This window comes from Loxodonta africana, chromosome X (assembly GCF_030014295.1).
Source record: "Loxodonta africana isolate mLoxAfr1 chromosome X, mLoxAfr1.hap2, whole genome shotgun sequence".
NCBI lineage: Eukaryota > Metazoa > Chordata > Mammalia > Proboscidea > Elephantidae > Loxodonta > Loxodonta africana.
In genome coordinates, this window is record NC_087369.1 from 88,336,113 (window position 1) to 88,358,498 (window position 22,386).

Genomic DNA, 22,386 nt, shown 5'->3' on the forward strand with positions numbered 1-22,386 from the left:
TTTCCTGAACAGCAAGAAATGTTAGTCTGCTTATCCATGCAAAATCATCTCAATCTAAAAAACTTGACACTATAGAAATGGACCAACTGCAAAACAGAAAATCGTCAGAGAGGCCAAACTTAACTTCTGCTGCTTTATGTATAGAATGTTGTTTTTAACTTTCTTGGCCTCTCTGTAATGCACAGGTCTATACCCGGAAAATATCAGTTTAACCCAACTTTTCAATACAAAAAGAGAATATAAATTATAAACCTACCTGAGCTAAGAACCTATATACATACACAGGTTTAGTTTGTCCAAAGCGATAAACTCTGAATATACTCTGGATGTCATAAGATGGATTCCAAGAAGCATCAAATATAATCACTCGATTAGCAGCGACCAAATTAATCCCAAGAGATCCCGCTTTGGTGGAAATGATAAATAACCGCCCTCTGAAAATGAAAATATATAATAAATGCTTTAGTAATAGAAGTAATGGAGTGCTTCACACATGCTTTAATTATAATATGAATTTTTGACCCTAAGGCAGTCTTTTGAACAATCTGGAGTTCAGAAAGTTCATTTCTTACTTAGTGTAGGAAAAAAAAAAAAGACAAGACATATATAAGTAGTCAGGTTTATTATTTATATGTCTAGGAAGAACCCTATTGCTGGAAAATGAAATAGTCTGATTTAGGAATAAAGATGAACAGGGAAATCACATGTTTACAATGTATTTAAGGTTTTATTTGTAAATTTAGAAAATTTATGAATAGCCGTAAGTCCACATTGTGACAGGTACTGTTATAAGCACCAAGTACATTAAAATGAAGAAAAGTATAAAAGGAGCTGTGTATAGCAGGTAGGGGTGGCTGATATGCAAATTATAATATAGAGTAATGAATGTAAAGAGACACGTTAAGTACAAACAGGAGCAAGAATACAGAGCACCCTAGGAAAGATGTGTCCAAGAAAAATAATAAAACAGATTATCTGATGTGTTGGAATATAAGGAAGGATTTATATTTCTGCAGAAGAATTTGGTGATGAATCAATGATTAGGTACACAGAAAATTAAGCAAATGGTAAAAACAAAGCAATACTTCACCAAAAATAAATGGTTACACAAAAAAGGAAAAATAATCATAGGATTTTAAATGGCATAACTGCGAATATTTACAGTCACAATAGAGCAAATATCCAAATTGATTTAGGTAACTATTATGAAAAAAGATACTGGGAAACTAAGCGAGAAAAAGCTTGTGAGTGCATGTGGGTAAATTCCCACCTTACATTGTAGAAAGGATAAAAAAAAAATAGGTAAATACAGGCAGTCCCAGGTTACTAACGTCTGACTTACATACAACCTGTAGTTAAGAACCAACCCCCGTAAAGCCTATTACATTAAAAATTCGAGGTACATACAATGCTTCACAATAACAAATGGGCTCTACTTTGCATATCAAAATATTTTTATTATTATCAATGTGTTATGTTAAAGATGTTTTAGTAAACTTGGAAGTGCTCCTTTAATGTTTTTTATGCTTCACAAGATACACGATATACTACATACTATGATAAACATTCGACTGACTGATGTTAGATACGAACTATACCTAACTGCCCTGACTTAGGTACAAATTAGACTTAAAGACAAACTTAGGAACAGAACTCTTCTGTAATATGGGGACTGTCTGTACCAGAAAAATTGTCAAGAGTTGAAATTGGTTACCTCCAGGAAACAGAAATCACGGGTAGAAAAGGGTTGGTCAGGGGACTGGTATTTATTTTAGGTCTTATAAGAGTATTGTGTTTTTAAATATGTGTGCATATTACTATGACATAAAAACAATATGAAAAATACTATATATAACATTTTTTGAAAATATAAACAAGTCTAAAGAAAAAAAAGTTACTCAATTCCACTCCTCAAATCATGGTATGTTTCCTTATAGGATTCTTTTTTCTAAGCATATACATTTTTGGTTTTACATGGTGAAGATGGTATCTGTATATACAGTTGATATTGTGAACATTTTCCCAAATTTCTGGGTAAACATCATGCTTGGTAGCTGCACAATATTTAACTGAATAACTATACATGAACTGATGTAATCATTTGTCATTAACAATTTATATTAGAGTGAAAAAACTCCTGGAATACAATACTCTTCCAACAATCACCATATGCTTGCTTTTATATCAAGCCTTGTTTTGTATAATTTCATGACAGAAAATTAATAGATGAAATACCATACCCATGAAATATATAGCACTGTAAGCTAAACTGTAAAGAAGCACAAATTTAAATAACGGGAAAAAGTTTACAGTTTAGTATACCAATCATTATTATATACTAAAGAAAAACCCTGGTACAAAACGAGCAGAGGGACCAAATTCATTTTATATCAACTTTTATATATCAACATTTTATATCAACCACCACATGTCTAAGAATACAGCCTATAGAAATTATCAGAACTATGAACAAATTTACAAGAAGATATAATCATCACACTGTTATTAATAACAGCATACGATTGAAAATAACAATGATGTGCAAAACAGAGGACTAAATTATACTGTGGTTATTCAATGGATTACATCACCATTAAAAAAGCTTATAAGAATATTTTAATGAAAAGGGAAAATATCCACAATATGATAGGTGAAAAAAGCAGGATATAGAACTTTATTAAGTGTAACTTTAAATGCATTAAAAACAAAACATACATACACACGATGCTAACAGTGATTATATCTGATCAGTAAAATTACAATAATTATTTTCTTCTTTATACTTCTCTATAATACATACTCATTTTAGAGAACAAACTATCGTTTCTTTAAATTACTGGCCACATTTATAAGTTTATGGGCAAATGCTGCTCCAAAATTACTCCAATTTCTTAAATCTATTCCACAGACCCAAAAGATGGCATGAGTCATACAAAAGGATCAAGTGTATTGAATGGTATAAACTATGTAGGTTAAAAAAAAAAACAGAAGCCTTGTAGAAAACTTGAAAACTCTTTGGTATCTTATCTCTACAATAACGAAAATTTAAATGTATTTAATAAGCAAGTTTATCAAACTGCTAAAGCATCCCAAGTACTGAGCCAGACTGTGAATACAAAACATGAAAAAATATTTGGTCACTACACTAATGGAAACCACCAACTACAACACAATAGAAATACAAACAATTGCAATGGAGTGTAATTTACAATAATGCAGAGTTATTTACAAGGTATGTTGTGGATGTGTGCCACCAATTTGATTTCCATTCACAGCAACCATATATGACAGAGCAGAACTGCCCCATAAGGTTTCCCCAGGATATAATCTTTACCGGAGCAGATGGCCACTGATCTTTCAGTTAGCAGCTGAGTGCTTAACCATTGTGCCACCTGGGCTCCTTTTTACAAGGTATAAAAATAGATGTGGTAAATGACATAATTTTAAAAAGCATATAACTACGAAATAAGACTGTTTAATTTCCATCCAAAAGGAAAATTAAAAATACAGTGACCAAACTAGTATTAAGAATAATTTTACCATTAATATTATTCAATCAAGACTGAGATAAACTAATCAGGACAATTTTAAGATTTTCTTAATATTGAGCATTAAAGTACACACTCAAAAAAGCATGATTAAAATATCAACTGTTATTCATATAGTGCAGTTATAAACCTTCTTGTACATGTCTTTCGGAAAAAACTAAGTATTTTTGTTAGGTCTATACCTAAGAATGAAACTGCTGGATCATATGGCATACGGCACTGTTTAAGGCTGAACAAATACTTCTTCAAAGTGGTTTTCCAGTTCACACTACCACCAGCAGTTTATGAGAGTTCCACTTGTTCCAGATCCTTGACAACTCATGGTACTTTCTTGCTGTTTTTATTATAACCTTTTAAAAAATTAGATTCACAAAAATTTGCAAAAAAAGCAGGGAGAGTTCCTATGTACTCTTAATACAGCTTCTCCCAACAGTACTCACTTATACAACCACAGTATATTGTGAACACCAGGAAACTGACATTGGTACAATATTATTAACTCAGGTACAGAGCTTATTAGGACTTCACCAGTTGTTACATGTACTTTATATTTGGTGTATAACCCACTGCAGTTGAATCGACTCCAGCTCATAGTGACCCTATAAGACGACAGAGTAGAACTGCTCCACACCGTTTCCAAGGCTTAAATCTTTACGGGAACAGGCTGCCACATCTTTTTCCTGCAGAGCAGCTGGTGGCTTCAAACACCAACCATCTGGTTAGCAGCCAAGTGCTTAAACACTGTGCCACCAGGGCTCCTATTTGGGATATAGCTCTGTGAGGTTTTATCATACATATAGAATCATGTAACCATTACCACAAGCAGAGTACAGAACCACACACAAAAAAATCCCTTGTGTTATCCCTTAATACACCTGCCCCAAACCTCAACTTTGGCAACCATTACTCTACTTGGCAATCTGTACTCCATCACTATAATTCTGTCATATCAAGAATGCTACGTGATTTACAATAGCATCCAAAATGATAAAATACCTAGGAATAAATTTAAACAGAAAGGTGAAAGATTTGTACACAGAAAACTATAAAGCATTACTGAAAGAAGCTAGGGAAGACCTAAATAAATCAAAGGACATTCGTGTTCATGGATTGGAAGTAAAGAGACAACATAAAGATCATGAGAAAATTTTTGGAAATTATTTATTTAATAAGGGTCTAATATACAAAATATGTAAAATATGCAGGTATATATATACACAGATACATCCTACAACTCAATGGAAGCCCTGCTGGCACAGTGGTTAAGAGCTTGGCTGCTAACCAAAAAGTCAACAGTTCGAATCCACCAGCTGCTCCTTGGAAAACCTATGGGACAGTTCTACTCTGTCCTATAGGGTCACTATGAGTAGGAACAGACTTGACGGCAACGGGTAAAGGTGACAACTCAACAACAAAAAAACAAACAACCCAATGAAAAAAGATGTGAACAGACATTCCACCAAAGAGGATATTCAAATGGCCAACAAGCACATAAAAAGATGCTCAGTGTCATTAGCCATTACGTAGATGCAAATCAAAACCAAAATGAAATACCACCTCACTCACATTAGAATGGAAATGACAAAAAGGACAGGGGGACAAGAGGTAGTAAAGAGGATATAAAGAAGTTGGAAGCCTCATCCTTTGTTGGTGGGAATGCAAAATGGTACAGCCACTGAGGAAAACAGTTTGGTGGTTCCTCCTCAAAAGGTTAAACATGGAACTACCATATGACCCAGCAATTCCAACCCTAGGTATATACCCAAAAAAAGTAAAAGAAAGAATGCAACAGAAACCTGTACACTCATGTTCACTGCAACACTTTTCACAATGCCCAAAAGGTAGAAACAACTGAAATGCTCATCAAGGCATGAATGGATAAAGCAAATGTGGTACACACCCACAATGTAATATTACTCAGCCATAAAGAGAAATAAAGTCCTGATACATGCCACAACATGGATAAATCCTGAAAACATTATGCTGAGTGAAATAAGTAAGTCACAAAAGGACAAATACTGTATGACCTCACTTATAAGAAATAAGCAAATATGTAGAAACCAAAGCTTACTAGTGGTTACAAGGGGTGGGAGAGAGGGGGAAAGTGGGACTTTTTGCTTGAAGGGCACAGAGTTTACACTAATGGTGGAAGAATAATTAGGAAAAAAATAGTGATAAGGGCTGCATGACATGAAGAGTGTAATCAATGTCACTGAATTGTGCATTAAGAAACTGTTGAATTGGCTTTTTTTTACATCTTATCTCTTCTAAATTTTATTTTGTTATTGTTGAAAATATGTGTAGCAAAACATACCAATTCAACAGTCTCTATGTGTATATTCTTTGAGTTGGGCAACCATTCTCACCCTTTTTTACTGAGTTGTTTCTCCTTCATTAACATAAACTCACTGCCTCCTAAGGTTCCTATCTAATCTTTCGAGTTGCTGTTATCAGCTGACCTCATATAGATAGTTCTTAAAAAGCATAATGACCAAGACAGACATTTTTTTCCCAGTTAAATTAAACGTTTGTTCAGTTTTAAGATGACTTCAGGGGATATTTTTAAGGTTTTAAAGATTATCTCAGAGGAATAGTTTCAGGGGTTCATCCACCCTCCACTGCTCCAGAAAGTCGGAATTCCATGAAAATTTGAAATTCTGTTCTACATTTTCCCCCCTTTGATCAGGATTCCTATATGGAATCTGTGATCACAATATTCAGTAATGGTAGTTGGGCACCATCCAGTTCTGGTCTCATGGCAAAGGGGGCAGTTGTTCATGGAGGCAATTGGCAACAAATTCCATATCCTCCTCCTACTCCTGACACTCCTTCCACTACTGCTCCAGGTGAATAGAGAACAAACATACATTGGATGGCTGCTTACAAGCTTTTAAGACCAAAGGCGCTACACAATCAGAAAAGATTTTATTGTGCTTATTTGCACCCCAATTAAAAAAAAAAAAGGAATGCCATACAAATGGAATCACACAATATGAAACCTTCTTAGATTGACTTTTTCACTCAACATGATGCTCCGAAATCCATCCAGATTCTTGTGTTTATCAATCGTCTGTTTCTTTTGAGTAGTATTCCACTATATGGATAAACAATTTGTTTACCCATTCACGTGCTGAAGGGCATTTAGATTGTTTCCAGATTTCTACTATTACAAAAAAATCAGCTATGTACATTTGTGTACAGATTTCTGCATGAAAATATGTTTCCACAAAGCTAAAAGACTTAAAACAGAGATGTCAATCTATAAATGATGAGACTATCAAAACAATAAAAGAGGGAACAAATGCAGATACGGAACTTTCAAATGGACAGGAAGTCAAGATGAACACTGAGTAATAAAAGGCTGGTTCAGACTTAAGGATAAATTTCAAGGTAATCACAAAAAAGCTAACAAACTTACGCATCAGAATAAAAAAGAACAAAAACATAAACTATCAGTAAACACAAAATCTATATAAAACAAAAGAAAAGAAAATCCACAAACAAAAGGAACTTAGCACAGGAAAGTAAGGGGAACAAAGAATATGTCAGCACCACCAAAAACAAGAAGGCAGAACAATATGACAGCAATAAACTCATACGTATCAATAATCACACTGAATGTAGATGGCTTGAATGTGCCTGCAAAGAGGCCGAGAGTGGCAGAATGGATTAAAAAAACACGACCCATCAATATACTGTCTACAAGAGACACACCTAGGACACAAAGAAATAAATATATTAATAATCAAAGGATGGAAAAAATATATCAAGCAAACAGTAACAAAAAAAGGGCGGGAGTGGCAAAACTAATCTCAGATTAAACAGACTTTAAGGCAAAATCAACAATAAAAGACAAGGAAGGACATTATGTACTGATTAAAGGGACAATTCACCAAGAAGACATAACCCTAATTAATTCTGCGCCTCTAACGACAAGGCTCCAAAATATATAAAGCAAACTAACAGCATCGTAAAGACAAATAGTTCCACAATAATAGTAAGAAACTTCAACACACCACTCTCCATAATGGATACAACATCTAGAAAGAAACTCGACAAAGATACAGAAGATCTAAAGGCCAAAATCAAACAACTTGACCTCATAGATATACATAGAACACTTCGCTCAACAGCAGAAAAGTATACACTCTTTTCCAACACACATGGAACATTCCCCAGAACAGACCACATTTTAGGCCACAAAGCAAGCCTCGATAAAATCCAAAACATCAAAATAATAAGAAAACTTCTTCTCTGATCACAATGCCATAAAAGTAGAAATCAGTAACATAAAGAGTAAGGAAAAAAAAATTAAATACATGTAAACCGAATAAAGCCTTGCTTAAAAACAACTACATAATAGAAGAAATCAAAGAAGGAATAAAAAATTCTTTAAGTCAAATGAGAATGAAAACACATCACACCAAAACCTTTGGGATACAGCAAAAGCAATGTTCAGAGGTCAATTTATAGCAATAAACTCACACATCAAAAAAGAAGAGCAGGCCTAAATAAAAAAGTTAGCCATACAACTCAAAAAATACAAAGACAACAGCAAAAGAACCCCACAACCACCAGATGAAAGGAAATAATAAAGAACAGAGCAGAAATAAATGGAGAACGGAAAAACAATAGAAAGAATCAACAAGACCAAAAGTTGGTTCTCTGAAAAGATCAACAAAACTGACACACCACTGGCCAAACTGACAAAAGGAAAACAGAAGAGGAAGCAAATAATTCAAATAAGAACTAAGATGGGGGCATTAAAACAGACCCAAATGAAATAAAAAGGATCATAACAGAATACTACGAAAAACTGTACTCTAACAAATTTGAGAACCTAGAGGAAATAGCCAAATTTCTAGAAACACACTACCTACCTAAACTAACACAAACAAGACAGAAAATCTGAACAGACCCATAACAAGAGAAGAGACTGAAGGGGTAATTTTAAAAAACCTCAACAATAACAGCAACAAAAGCCTTGGGCCAGATGGCTTCACTGGAGAATTCTACCAAACATTCACAGAAGCGCTCACACCTGTACTACTCAAACTATTTCAGAGTATAGAAAAGAATATTCCCAAACTCAATTCTATGAAACCAACATAACCCTGATAGCAAAGCTAGGTAAAGACACAACAAAAACAGAAAATTACATATCAATATCTCTCATGAATATAGGTGCAAAAATTCTCAACAAAATTCTAGCCAATAGAATTCAAATTCAACATCATCTCAGAAAAATAATATACCACGACCAAGTGGGATTCATACCAGGTACGTGAGGGTGACATACAACATTAGAAAATCAATCAACGTAATCTACCACATAAATAAAAGAATCACATGATCACCTCAATAGATGCAAAAAAGGCATTTCATAAAGTCCAACATCCATTACTGACAAAAACACTGAGTAAAATAGGAATAGAAGGGAAATTCCTCAACATAATAAAGGGAATCTATAAAAACCAATAGACAACATTAGTCTCAACAGATAGAGATTGAAAGTATAATCCCTGAGAACGTGAACAAGACAAGGATGCCCTTTATCATCACTACTACTTAACATTGTGCTGAAAGTCCTAGCTAGAGCAATAACACAAGAAAAAGATATAAAGGGCATCCAAATTAGAAAGGAAGAAGAAAAACTATTCCTTTGCAGATGATATGATCATATATATAGAGAACCCCAAAGATTCCACAAGAAAACTACTGGAAGTAACAGGAAGATTTAGCAGAGCAGCAGGAAACAAGATCAATATGCAAAAATCAGCTGGATTCCTACATACCAACAAAGAAAACTTCAAGCACCTAAAAAAATAAAATACTTAGGAATAAACCTAACCAGGGATGTAAAAGACCTATACAAAGAAAACCACAAAACATGACTGCAAGAAACCAAAAGAGACCTAAACAAATGGAAAAACATACCAATTTCATGAATAGGAAGACTCAACATCATGAAATCATCAATCCTACCCAAAGCGATCTACAGATGTAATGCAATCTGGATTCAAATACCAACAGCATTCTTTATCGAGATGGAAAAATTAATCACCAATTTTATATGGAAAGATTCCCTGGATAAGCAAAGCATTACTGTAGAAAAAGAACAAAGTAAGAGGCCTCGTACTACCTGATCTCAGAACCTACTATACAGCCACAGTAGTTGAAACAGTTTGGTACTGGTCCAATGACAAACATGTTAACCAATGGAATAGAGTAGAGAACCTATATGTAAATTAATCCACCTATGGTCACCTGATCTTTGACAAAGGACTAAAGTCCATTAAAAGGGGAAAAGACAGTCTTTTTAACAAATGGTGCTGTCAAAACTGGATGTCCATCTATAAAATGAAACAGGACCCATGCCTTACACCATACACAAAACTAACACAAAATGAATCAAAGACCTAAATACAAAACATAAAATGATAAAGATCATAGAAGAAAAATTAGGGACAATGCTAGGGGCCCAAAACATGGTATAAATAGTATATGAACCATAACTAACAATGCATAAACACAAGAAGATAAACTAGATAACTGGGAGCTCCTAAAAATTAAACAGTTACATTCATCAAAAGACTTCACCAAATGGTAAAAAGAGCACCTACAGGCTGGGAAAAAAAATTTTGGCTACAACATATCCTACAAAGATCTAATCTCTAATAAAAAAAATCTCTAATATACACAGAATATTTCAACACCTCAATAACAAAAAGACAAATAATCAAATTAATAAACGGGCCAAGGATTTGAACCGACACTTCATCAAAGAAGACATTCAGGTGGGTAACAGACACATCAGGAAATGCTCATGACCATTAACCATTAGAGAAATGCAAATCGAAAACTACAATGAGATAACATCTTACCCAACATTACTGGCACTAATCAAAATTTGTTATTTTCTGTTTCTTTGATTCAGTGAACTTTAAGATAGAATAACTGGAAGTACCTGGTCTGAACTAGAGTGAGAAAGTGACTTTAGAGGAAAAAAGAAGAAAAACAGAGACTCAGGGACCTACGGGGCTATTAAAAAAAATCTAAAATTCTGGTCACTGGAGTCCTGGAAAAAGAGGAGGAAGAGGATAGGCTGAGAATATATTCAAATAAATAATGGATGAAAATGTCCAAATTTTGGAAAGGATACAAACTACAGATTCAAGAAGATGAATGAATCCCAAACAGGATAAACCCAAAGAAATCTACGCCAAGGCACATCACACTCAAACTTCTGAAAATTAAAACAAAGAAAAAACCTTGAAAGAAGCAAGAGAGAAACAATATACCTTACTAGCACAGGAAAAAAATAATTCGAATGATAGCAAGTTTCTCATTGGAAATCATCGAGGAAGTAGAACAATATATTTCAATTGCTAACAGAAAAGAACTGTCAACACGGAATTCTATATCCAGCTAAAATAACCTTCAAGAATGAAGAGGAAAAATTAAGAAACTCTCAGTTGAAGGAACTAAGAGAATATGTTGCCGATAGAAATGATCTAAAAGAATGGCTAAAAGAAGTTCTTTAAACAGAAAGAAAATGACAAAAGAAGGAATAGTGGAATATAAAAGGAAGAACAATGGATGAGACAAACAAGAAATCAGAAGAGAAATTACAAAGTACGTAGAAAAGAAGCAAAATGAAACACAACATACTAAAATTTAGGGAATGAAGCAAAGGCAGTGCTCAGAGGGAAATTTAGAGCTCTAAGTGGGTTTAAGTGCATATACATATATAGAAAGAAAGATCTCAAATCAATAATATAACTTTAAACGTCAAGAAATTAGAAAAAGAACAAACTAAGCCCAAAGCAGAAGGAAGAAAATAATAAAGATTAGAGCAGGGACAAATGAAGCAGTAGAATATAAAAACAATAAAGAATCAATGAAACCAAAAGTTGGTTCTTTAAAAAGATCAGTAATACTGCCAAACCTTTACCTCAGCTAACAAAGAAAACAGAGAGAAGGCACAAATAACTAAAATAAAAAATGAATATGGGGTCTTTACTACCAACCATTCAGAACTAAAAAGGATTATAAGAGAATACTATGAACAATTGTACACCAACAAATTAGATAATTCAGATGAAATGGGCAAGTCCTGGAAACATACAAACTACTTAAATTGACTCAAGAAGAAATAGCCAATCTCAACAAACCTACAACAAGTGTCGGTATTGAATCAGTAATCAAAAACCTCCCAACAAAGAAAAATCCAGGACCAGATGGCTTCACTGGTGAGGTCTACCAAACATATAAAAACAGTGAACACCAATAGTTCTCAAACTCTTACTGAATAAAGAGGAGCGGACATTTCCTAAGTCATTCTATGAAGCCAACGTTACCCTGATACCAATGCCAGATAAAGACACCACAAGGAAAGAAAATGACATACAATATTCCTTATGAATATACACGTAAAAATTCTCAACAAAACACTAGCAAACTGAAAACAACAGCATATTAAAAAGATTATACCCATGACCAAGTGGGATTTATCGTAATAACGCAAGGTGATTCAAAATGAACAAAAAAACCACTCAATGTAATACACTCCATTATAGAATGAAGGAAAAAAAACTACATGACCATCTCAATTGGTGCAGAAAAGGTATCTGACAAAGCTATTCATGAAAAAAAAAATAGTGAACTAGGGATACAGGGGAAATTACTAAATATGATAAAGAACATTTAAAAATCACCCTCAGCTTACATCATACAGAACGGTGAAAGAATGAAAGCTTATGCCCTAAGATCAGGAATAAGACAAAGGTGCCCACTCTCACCACTACTATTCACCACTGTATTGAAAGTTCAAGCCAGACAAACTGATGAATAAATAAATAATAAAAAGCATCCAAATTGGACAGAATAAGTAAAACTATCTCTATTTACAGATGGCATGACCCTGCATATAAAAAAAAACCCCAAAGATTCCACAAAAAAGCTATTATATCTAATTAAAAAATTAAGCAAAGTTGCAGGGTAAGAGATCAATGCATAAAAATCAGTTGTGTTTCTATACACCGGCAATGAACAACTTGAAAATGAAATCAAGAAAACAATCACATTTACAATAGTTACTAAAAGAATAAAATACCTAGGAACAAATTTAACCAAATAAATGGAAAGACATCCCATGCTCATGATTAGAAGATTAACATTGCTAAAATGGTGATACTCCCCAGAGTGACCCACAGATACAATACAACCTCTATCAAAAAACCCAAGAGCCTTTTCACAGATATGAAAAAGTTGATCCTCTAATTCATATGGAATTGCAACGGGGTCAAAATAGCACAACAACAAAAATCTTGAAAAAGAACAACATTAATGGACTTATACTTCCCAATCCCAAAACTTAAGTCAAAGTAATTAAAATAGTGTGGTAATGGTACAAGAATAAACATGTAGGCCAATGGGATAGAATTGAGAGTCCAGAAATAAACCAATAATCTATGGGAAACTGATTTTGACAAGTGTGTCAAGTCCATTTAATGAGAAAAGGACAATCTCTTCAACAACTGGTACCGGGACAACTAGATTTCCACATGCTGAAGGATGAAGTTGGACCTCTACCTCAAACCATATATGAATGTTAACTTAAAATGGATCAACAGCCTAAATACAAAAGCAAAAACCACACAACTTTAAAAAAAAAAACTAAAGGGGTAAAACTTCAGGGTATTGTATCTGGCAATGGATTCCTATATATGACACCAAAAGCATGATAAACAAAAGAAAAAATTAGCTAACTTGGACTTTTATCAAAATTAAAAACTTTTGTGCACCAGAGATTGTCAAAAAAGACAACATACAGAATGGAGAAAATATTTAGGAATCATATATCTGATGGTGCAGGACCATGCAGTGTTTTGTTCTGTTGTATATAGGGTTGTTAGGAGTTGGAACCAACTTGACAGCACCTAACAACAACAATATATCTGATAAGAGTTTAATACCTAGAATATATAAGGAACTTCTACAACTCAACAACAAAAAGACAATCAAAAATGGGCAAAGTACTGGAATAGATATTTCTCTAAGAACATATACGAATAGCGAATAAGCTCAATGTCATTAGTCACTAGCATAATTCAAATCAAAACCACAATGAGATACCACTTCACCCCAGTAGGATGGCTATTATTAGAAAAATGGAAAATAACAAGTGTTGGTGAGGATGTGGATAAATTGGAACCTTCCCCCATAGCTGATGGGAATGTAAAATGGTGTAGCCTCCATGGAAAAGAGTTAGGCAGTCCTTCAAAATCTTAAAATATAGAATTACCATATGATCCAGCAATTGCACTCCTAAGTACTTGGCCAAAAGAATTGAAAGTAGCTACTCAGATACTTGTACATCAGTGTTCACTGCAGCATTATTCAAAACAGCTAAAAGGTAAAACAACCCAAACGTTTGTCAACAAATGAATGGATAAACAAAATGCGCTCTCCCTCTCACTATATATAAAGCACATTTTATTTATCCATTCATAATATTATATTATTCAGCCATATAAAAGGACTAAAGGGGTGATTTATACTACTACATGAACACTGAAAACGTTATGCTAAGTGAAAGAAGTCAGCCACAGAAGGAAAAGTATTATATGATCCCTCTTAAAGTGCATTATCTAGAATAGGTAAATCCATAGCGACATGGGTTAGTGGTTACCATGGGCTGGTGAAATGGGATAATAGTGAGTTAATGCTTAGGACTGCACACTTTCCCTTTGGGATAACGAAAAAGTTCTGGAAACAAATCATAGTGATGGTTGCACATGCAGAAGAAACAGAATGATGAAAAGAGCAAAAACATGAGTAAATACAATAGACTTTACTTCTCTTCTTGAGTTTTCTAACTATGTTTGATGGTTAAAGAAAAAATTACAACACTGATGTGGTTACCAATGTATGTAGAGAAAATACTTAAGACAATTATATAATAAATGGGGAAAAATGAAAAGGGATGTAAAAGGAGGTAAGGTTTCTACCTTTCAGTGGAACGGGTAAAATGATAACTGTGATAAGTAGGCATAATGTAATTCTTAGAGCAACCAAGAAAAGAGCTATATGAAGAGATACACTGTAATATACTATTATTTTTGTTAGGTGCTGTCAGGTTGGTTCCAACTCATAGCAACCCTACATACAACAGAACAAAATGTTGCCCAGTCTTGCACCATCCTCACGATTGTTGCTATGCTTGAGCTAATTGTTGCAGCCACTATTGTCAATCCATCTCACTGAAGGCCTTCATCTTTTTTGCTGACCCTCTACTTTACCAAGCATGATGTCCTCCAGAGACCGGTCCCTCCTGATAACATGTCCAAAGTAAGTGAGACAAAGTGTTGTCATCCTTGTTTCTAAGAAGCATTCTGGCTGTACCTTTTCTAAGAGATGTGTTCGTTCTTGTGGCAGTCCATGGTATATTCAAGATTCTTCACCAACACCACAATTCAAATGCATCATTTCTTCTTCAGTCTTCTTTTTTCATTGTCCAGTTTTCACATGCATATGAGGCAAATGAAAACACCATGGATTGGGTCAGGCCCATCTTAGTCCTCAAAGTGACATCTTTGCTTTTAAATCTTCAAAGAGGTCTTTGCAATTGATCTGCCCAATGGAATACGTCATTTGATTTCTTGACTGCTGCTTCCAGGGACACTGATTGTAGATCCAAGTAAGATGAAATCTTTCACAACTTCAATATTTTCTCCATTTATCATATTACTTATTGGTCCAATTGTGAGAATTTTTGTTTTCTTTATGTTGAGGTGTAATCCATGCTGAATGCTTGGATCTTCATCAGTAAATGCACCACGTCCTCTTCACTTTCATCAAGCAAAAGTTGTATCATCTGCACATTGAAGGTTGTTAATGAGTCTTCCTCTAATCCTTATGCTGCCTTCTTCTTCATATAGTCCAGCTTCTTGGATTATTTGCTCAGCATACAGATTGAATAGGTATGGTGAAACGATACAATCCTGAGGTGCCCCTTTTCAGATTTTAAACCACACAGTATCCCCTTGTTCTGTTCGAATGACTGCCTCTTGGTCTATGTACAGGTTCCACATGAGCACAATTAAGTGTTCCAGAATTCCTGTTCTTCGCAATGTTTTCCATAATTTGTTATGATCCATAGAGTTGAATGCTTTTGCATAGTCAATAAAACACAGGTAAACATCTTTCTGGTATACTCTGCTTTCGGCCAAGATCCATCTGACATCGGCAATGATATCCCTCATCCCACAGCCTCTTTTGAATCCAGCTTGAATTTCTTGTTGATATACTGCTACAACTGGTTTTGATACACTATAGATGAATCAAAATGGAATTCTAAAAAAGGTAAAAGTAACCCACAGGAAGGCAGGAAAAAGAATACAGAAACAACAGAGAACAGAATGAATAAGAAGACAAATTGAGAAAAAATAAAGTGGCAAACCTAAGTCCTATGCTAAATGTAAATGGTGTACATGTATCATTTAAAAGTTAGTGATTAACAAATCCGAAACCCACCGCTGCCAAGTTGATTCCAACTCATAGCAGCTCTGCTGTACAGAGTAGAACTGCCCAATAGGGTTTCCAAGGCTGTAAATCTTTATGGAAGCAGGCTATCAACATCTTTCTTTCACAGATTAAAACAGCCAACCTTTTGGTTAGCAGCTGAGTGCTTATCACTGCACCATCAGACATGACACCAAACCATGATCCCCCCCTCCCAAAAACAATGACAAATTGGAATTCATTAAAATTAAAATTTTTTGTTCTGTGAAAGACCCTGTGAAGAGAATAAAAAGAAATGCCACAGACTGACAGAATATATTTGCAAACTACATATCTGACAAAGGATTCAAACCCTCAAAACTCAACAGCAAAAAAACAATCCAGTTAGAAAATAGACGAAAACACATGAAGAAATGCTCAATAAAATTAGCCATCATGGAAATGTAAATTATAACCACAGTGAGATATCACTACACACTTATCAGAACAGCTAAAATAAATAACAGTGATGAGACTAAATGCTAGTGAGGATGCTGAGAAACTGAGTCTCTCATACATTGCTGTTAGGAACTCAGAATGGTATAGCTACTCCGGAAAAAAAAAATTTAGCAGTTTCCTAAAAAACTAAACATATATTTACTATTGACCCAGAAATAACACTGCTGGGCATTTATCCCAGAGAAATGACAACTCATCTACACAAAAAGCTGTATACAATGTTCATAGCAGCTTTATCAGGAAAAGCCTAACCTGGAAACAAAAAAATGTACTGTAATAGGTGAATGGTTAAACAAATTGTGGCATATCCATACCATGGAATGTTACTGTGCAATAGGAAGGAACAAACTGTGATTGACAACAGCAACTCAAAAGGACAGATGTGGCAGTGAGTTTGTCTTAATGATGGTGAAACAGTTTGGAAAAGTTGCTGAGAACAGGGGTGCAACATGGAGAATGTACCCAACGTCACTGAATTATACCTGTAGCAATTGTTGAAGCTGTGTATTTTTTTTCGTGTTTATGTTTTCAACCACAAACAAAATTCAAAAATACCACATACAGTGTTGTTGTTAGATGCTGACAAGTCAATTACAACTCATAGCCACCCTATGTATGACAGAACAAAACATTGTCCAGTACTGTGTCATCCTCTCAATTGTTGCTATGTTTGAGCTCACTGGTGCTCAATACATCTCGTTGAGTGTCTTCCTCTTTTTCACTGACTTTCTACCAAGCAGGATGCCCTTCACCAGGGATTTGTCCCTACTGATAAAGTGTCAAGACTAAGCGAGACGAAGTTTCACCATCCTCACTTCAAAGAAGTATTGTGGCTGTACTTCCTCCAAGACAGAATTGTTCATTCTTCTGACAGTCCATGGTATATTCAATACTCTTCGCCAGCATCAAAATGCAAATGCATCAGTTCTTCTTTGTTCTTCCTTATTCATTGCCCAGCTTTCACATGTATATGAGGTGACTGAAAATATCATGACTCGGGTCACGCACCCCTTTGTCCTTGTCTTAGACTGGGTTCTCTAGAGAAGCAAAACCAGTGAAGCATGTATATATATAAATATATATATATAAAGAGATAGATATATATATACATACACATACACACATACATACACAGAGAGATTTATACCAAGGAAATGGTTAATACCAAGGAAATGGCTAATGCAGCTGCAGAGGCTGCAAAGTACCAAGTCCTTTCAGGCTGGAGGCTTTGCCTAAGTCACGTAGCTACAGGGGCTGATGAACCCAGGACTGGCAGGTCAGACAACAGGCCTTCAGCTGACAAGCTGCTGGCTCACAGACTGTGGAAGCTGACGTATCCCAAGATCTACAGGTAAGCTGCTAGCTCAAGTACCAAGAACTAGGATGTCAGATGAACAGGAGCCAGCTGCAGGATCCAGAGCAAGCAAAAGCCCTCGAGCTTTGCCAGAAAGTCCACCTTTATTGGCTACAGGCCACACACCAAGGAAAAGCCCTTTCAACTGACTGGCTATTCACAGCAGATTCCATCATGGAAGTGATTACGTCATTATACGGCTGCCAAACTATATCACAACTGACAAACCGCTGAGAATCATGGCCCAGCCAAGATGACAAAGAACCTTAACAATCACAGTCCACCCTTTGTCAACTTGGCACCTGTACATATCTCTGTAAACCACACTAAATCTCTGAATAAAGTCAATTATAAAATCATCCTTGAGACTAAAATGACACAACACGTGTACAACCAAAAACACTATACCCCTATTTACATCTTATATTTTATAAGTGGAAACCCTGGTGGTGTAGTGGTTAAGTGCTACAGCTGCTAACCAAAAGGTCAGCAGTTGGAATCCACCAGGTGCTCCTTGGAAACTCTATGGGGCAGTTCTACTCTGTGCTATAAGGTCGCTATGTGTCAGAATCGACTCGACAGCAACAGGTTGGTTTTTTTATAAGTGAACATTACAAAAATATATGATGCACACATACAAGAAATAAATGTAACAATTACAGTCCTTGTTTCTGCAACTGGTCATGTGGTCATAACTGGTATTTAGAACTACCCTCTTCTACCACCAGTTCTGAATTCCCTTTGTGCTCAGCAAGGACCTTAGCTGGTCAGGGTTCTTTGCTTGGTGGGATGACCCAAACGTTCATTCCTGAAGGACCAGACATTAATGGTCCTGCCAGAAATGGACTGCTGTAGTTTTCCACTGACTTTAATCACAGGGCATGACAGTACTAAGAGACGCCCTAAGGGATCTCCTGCATTCCAGCCATACTCTCCTTAGCCTCAGTTATGTTAATATCAATCTGATTTCCTCTTGGTAATCAGGATCAATCACACTAGCCAATATGGTAACTCCCTTCTTTTCCTGTTGATCCAGAGGCTTGAGGAGCCCAAAGTCACCAGGTGGCATTCTTAACTTCCAGTTCAGTGGAAACAGTGATGTGTCTACAGATGGGAGCATTCTTTCCTTTGAAACTAAGACCTCTAGACGTGAAAACCATAGGGTTGCAAGGACAGGAAGCTAAATTTTACAAGTGGGTCACTAAGGTTAACAGTGTGTGGTGCCACTCCCATTTCCACCCCTTGACTCCTGAACCCATTAATTCTGGCTATGGAAGAAACAGCACCATATACTGGACACTGCTTTAGAGCATATACAGCTTCCTGGAGAACACTGCCCCAAACCTGCAAGATATTGCCAAATATTTGGTGCCATAATTGTGTTTTTAGAAGGCCATTCCATCATCTGTCAAGCCAGTTGCACCAGTATGCTGGGGAACATGGTAACATCGATGAATTCTGTGAGCACAGGCCCATTGCTGCACTTCATTTGCTGTGAAATGAGCCCCTTGATCAGAGGCGATGCTGTGTGGGATACCATGATGGTACATAAGGCATTCTATAAGTCCACTGATAGTAGAATTCACAGAAGCATTGCATGCACAGAAGGCAAGTGCACATCCAGGGTGTCTATTCCAGTAAGTATAAAATGCTGCTCTTTCTACGATGAAGTGTTTAGATCTAACCAACATGCCACCATATTGCTTGCTGGCTAATCACCCTCGGGGACTCAGTACTGGTCTCTGCTGCTGGCAGATTGGGTGCTCAGCAGTGGCTGTAACCAAATCGGCCTTGGTGAGTGAAAGTCCATGTATAACCTCCATCCCTGCTGCCATGGCCACTTTGTTCATGAACCCATTGGGCGATGACGGGGGTGGCTAGGGAAGGAGGATGACTGGATGCCACAGAAAGGATCATCCTATCCATTTAATTGTTAAAATCCCCCTCTGCTGAGGTCATCCTTTGTTAAGCATTCACACGAGATGCAAATATCTTCACTTCTCTGGCCCATTCAGAGCCGTCTATCCACATACCTCCTTGTAACCAATTTTCCAATCATGTTCGTTCCAAGTCCCTGACCATCCAGCCAAACCATTGGCCACAGCCCATGAATCAGTATACAGTGGCGTATCTGACCATTTCTCCTTCCAAGCAAAATGAACAACTAGGTGCACAGCTTGAAGTTCTGCCCACTGGGAGGATTTCCCTTCACCACTGTCCTTTAGGGAGCTCCCAGAAACGGTCTGTAGCACTGCCACCATCCACTTTCAAGTGGTACCTGCATACTGCACAGAACCATCTGTAAACCAGGCATGAGTTTTCTCTTCCTCAGTCAACTGATCATAAGGAACTCTCTATGAGGCCTTTATGAGAAACTGGGAGATGGAAGGTAATGTGAAAGTACTAGAGACTATGGGCTTTTGGGCCACCTCCTCATGCAACTTACTTGTGCCATCAGGTCCTACTCGGACCTGATCTCACATATACCACTTCCATTTAATGATGAAGGGCTACTGTGCACGAACGACTTTATGGCTCTGTGAGTCACACAACACCCAGTTCAGGATTGGCAGCTCAGGCTGCATGATGACTTGGTGGCCCATGGTTAAGTGTTCAGTCTCTACTTTGACACAGAAAAAGCCAAACTCTGTTTCTCAAAAGTATTTATCTGTAGGGCATGGCAGGACTTTGTTCCAAAATCCTAAGGGTCTGCAATGTGATTCACCAATAGTGGCCTACCAAGGACTCCAAATAGCATTTCTATCTGCCACTGACACTTCAAGCATTATTGAATCGACTGCATCATACGGGCCAAGTGGCATAGCTGTTTCCACAGCAGCCTGAACCTATTGCAGAGCCTTCTCTTGGTCTGGGCCCCACTCAAAACTAGTAGCTTTTCAAATCACTTAATAGGCCAGAGTAGCATACCCCAATGAGGAATATGTTGCCTACAAAATTCAAACAGGCCCACTAGGTGCTGTGCCTCCCTTCTAGTTGTGGGAAGGGCCAGATGCAATAACTTGTCCTTCACTTTAGAAGGAATATCTCAACATGTCCACGCCACTGGACCCCTAGCAATTTCACTAAGGTGAAAGGCACCTGAATTTTTGCTGGATTAATTTCCCACACCTCTGTCTTAACAATAAGTACAGAGTCACTGACACTTCTTCCTTACCAGGTCCAATCAGCATAATGTTATCAATATAATGGACCGGTGTGACATCTTGTGTAAAAGAAAGGCAATCAAGGTCCCTGAAGACTAAATTATGACGTAGGGCTGAAGAATTGATATAGCTCTAAGGTAGGACACTGGAGGTGTATTGCTGGCCTTGCTAGCTGAAGGCAAAACAATTCTGGTGGTTCTTCCAAACAGGTATGAAGAAAAAGGCATTAGCCAGATCAATAGCTACATACCAGGTACGAGGAGACGTATTAATTTGCTCATGGAATGAAATTACATGTGGAACAGCAGCTGCAAATGGAGTCACCACCTGGTGAGTTTACGATATTCCACTGTCATCCTCCAAGATCCATCTGTATTTTTGCACAGGCCAAACAGGCGAGTTGAATGGGGATGTGGTGGAAATCACCACCCCTGCATGCTTCAGGTCCTTTATGGTGGCAGTAATCTCTGCAATCCCTCCAGGAATGCAGTATTGCTTTTGGTTTACTATTTTCCTAGGTAGGAGCAGTATTAATGGCTTCCACTTGGCTTTTCCGACCATAATAGCCCTAACTGCACTTGTCAGGGATCCAATGCGGGGGTTCTGTCAGTTGCTGTGTATATCTACTCCAATTAGACATTCTGGAACAGGGGAAATCACTATATGATGGGTTGGGGGATCCGCTGGGCCTACTGTGAGACAGACATGAACTAAGATACCACTAAAAACCTGACCTCCATACGACCCCACTCAGACTGGCTGGCCACCGTGATGTTTTGTGTCTCCTGGAATTAGTGTCAGTTCAGAGCCAGTATCTAGTAATCCTCGAAAAATCTGATTACTTCACTCTCTTGAAAGGCTGTAGATCCCTTTGGGGAAGGCTGGGAGAAAGATTCACAGTATAAATTTTTGGCAGTGTAGTGTAGTCCTTCCTCAAGGAGATCCAGCCTCTCCTTTATTCAAGGGGCTGTGGGTCTGTAAACTGGATCCAGTCTGGGAATCAACTGAGGTACAGTGACAATCTATTCTGGTGATTTATAAATTAGACTGCCTTTCACTTGAATTAGAATTCTTGAGCTTGTACAGATTAAGTAAATAGTAGATTTCCTATTTATTTCATTCCTAATGACACCATGACTAAGTAGCTGATGCCATAAGTCTATTAAAGTCAGGCTACTCTTATTCCTGCTTTGACTCCGCTGTCTATTACAGTTATGACTCCCAACTTATCCTTATCAATTGAGTACCGTTGCCTGGCCCTTACCACCATGAGGCCCAATCAGTCCCATTGTAGTTA

General features: G+C 36.8%; 1 protein-coding gene across 8 annotated transcripts in view; it reads right to left on the bottom strand.

Moving 5' to 3' along the window:
- Window positions 1-22,386, bottom strand: part of ATRX (ATRX chromatin remodeler) — a 414,424-nt gene that overhangs the window by 36,486 nt on the left and 355,552 nt on the right. For all 8 annotated transcript variants that reach the window (XM_064278569.1, XM_064278575.1, XM_064278573.1 and 5 more), the window contains one exon: window positions 257-434. In XM_064278569.1, coding sequence (XP_064134639.1) covers window positions 257-434 — 178 coding nt within the window. The remainder of the gene's footprint in view (window positions 1-256; window positions 435-22,386) is intronic.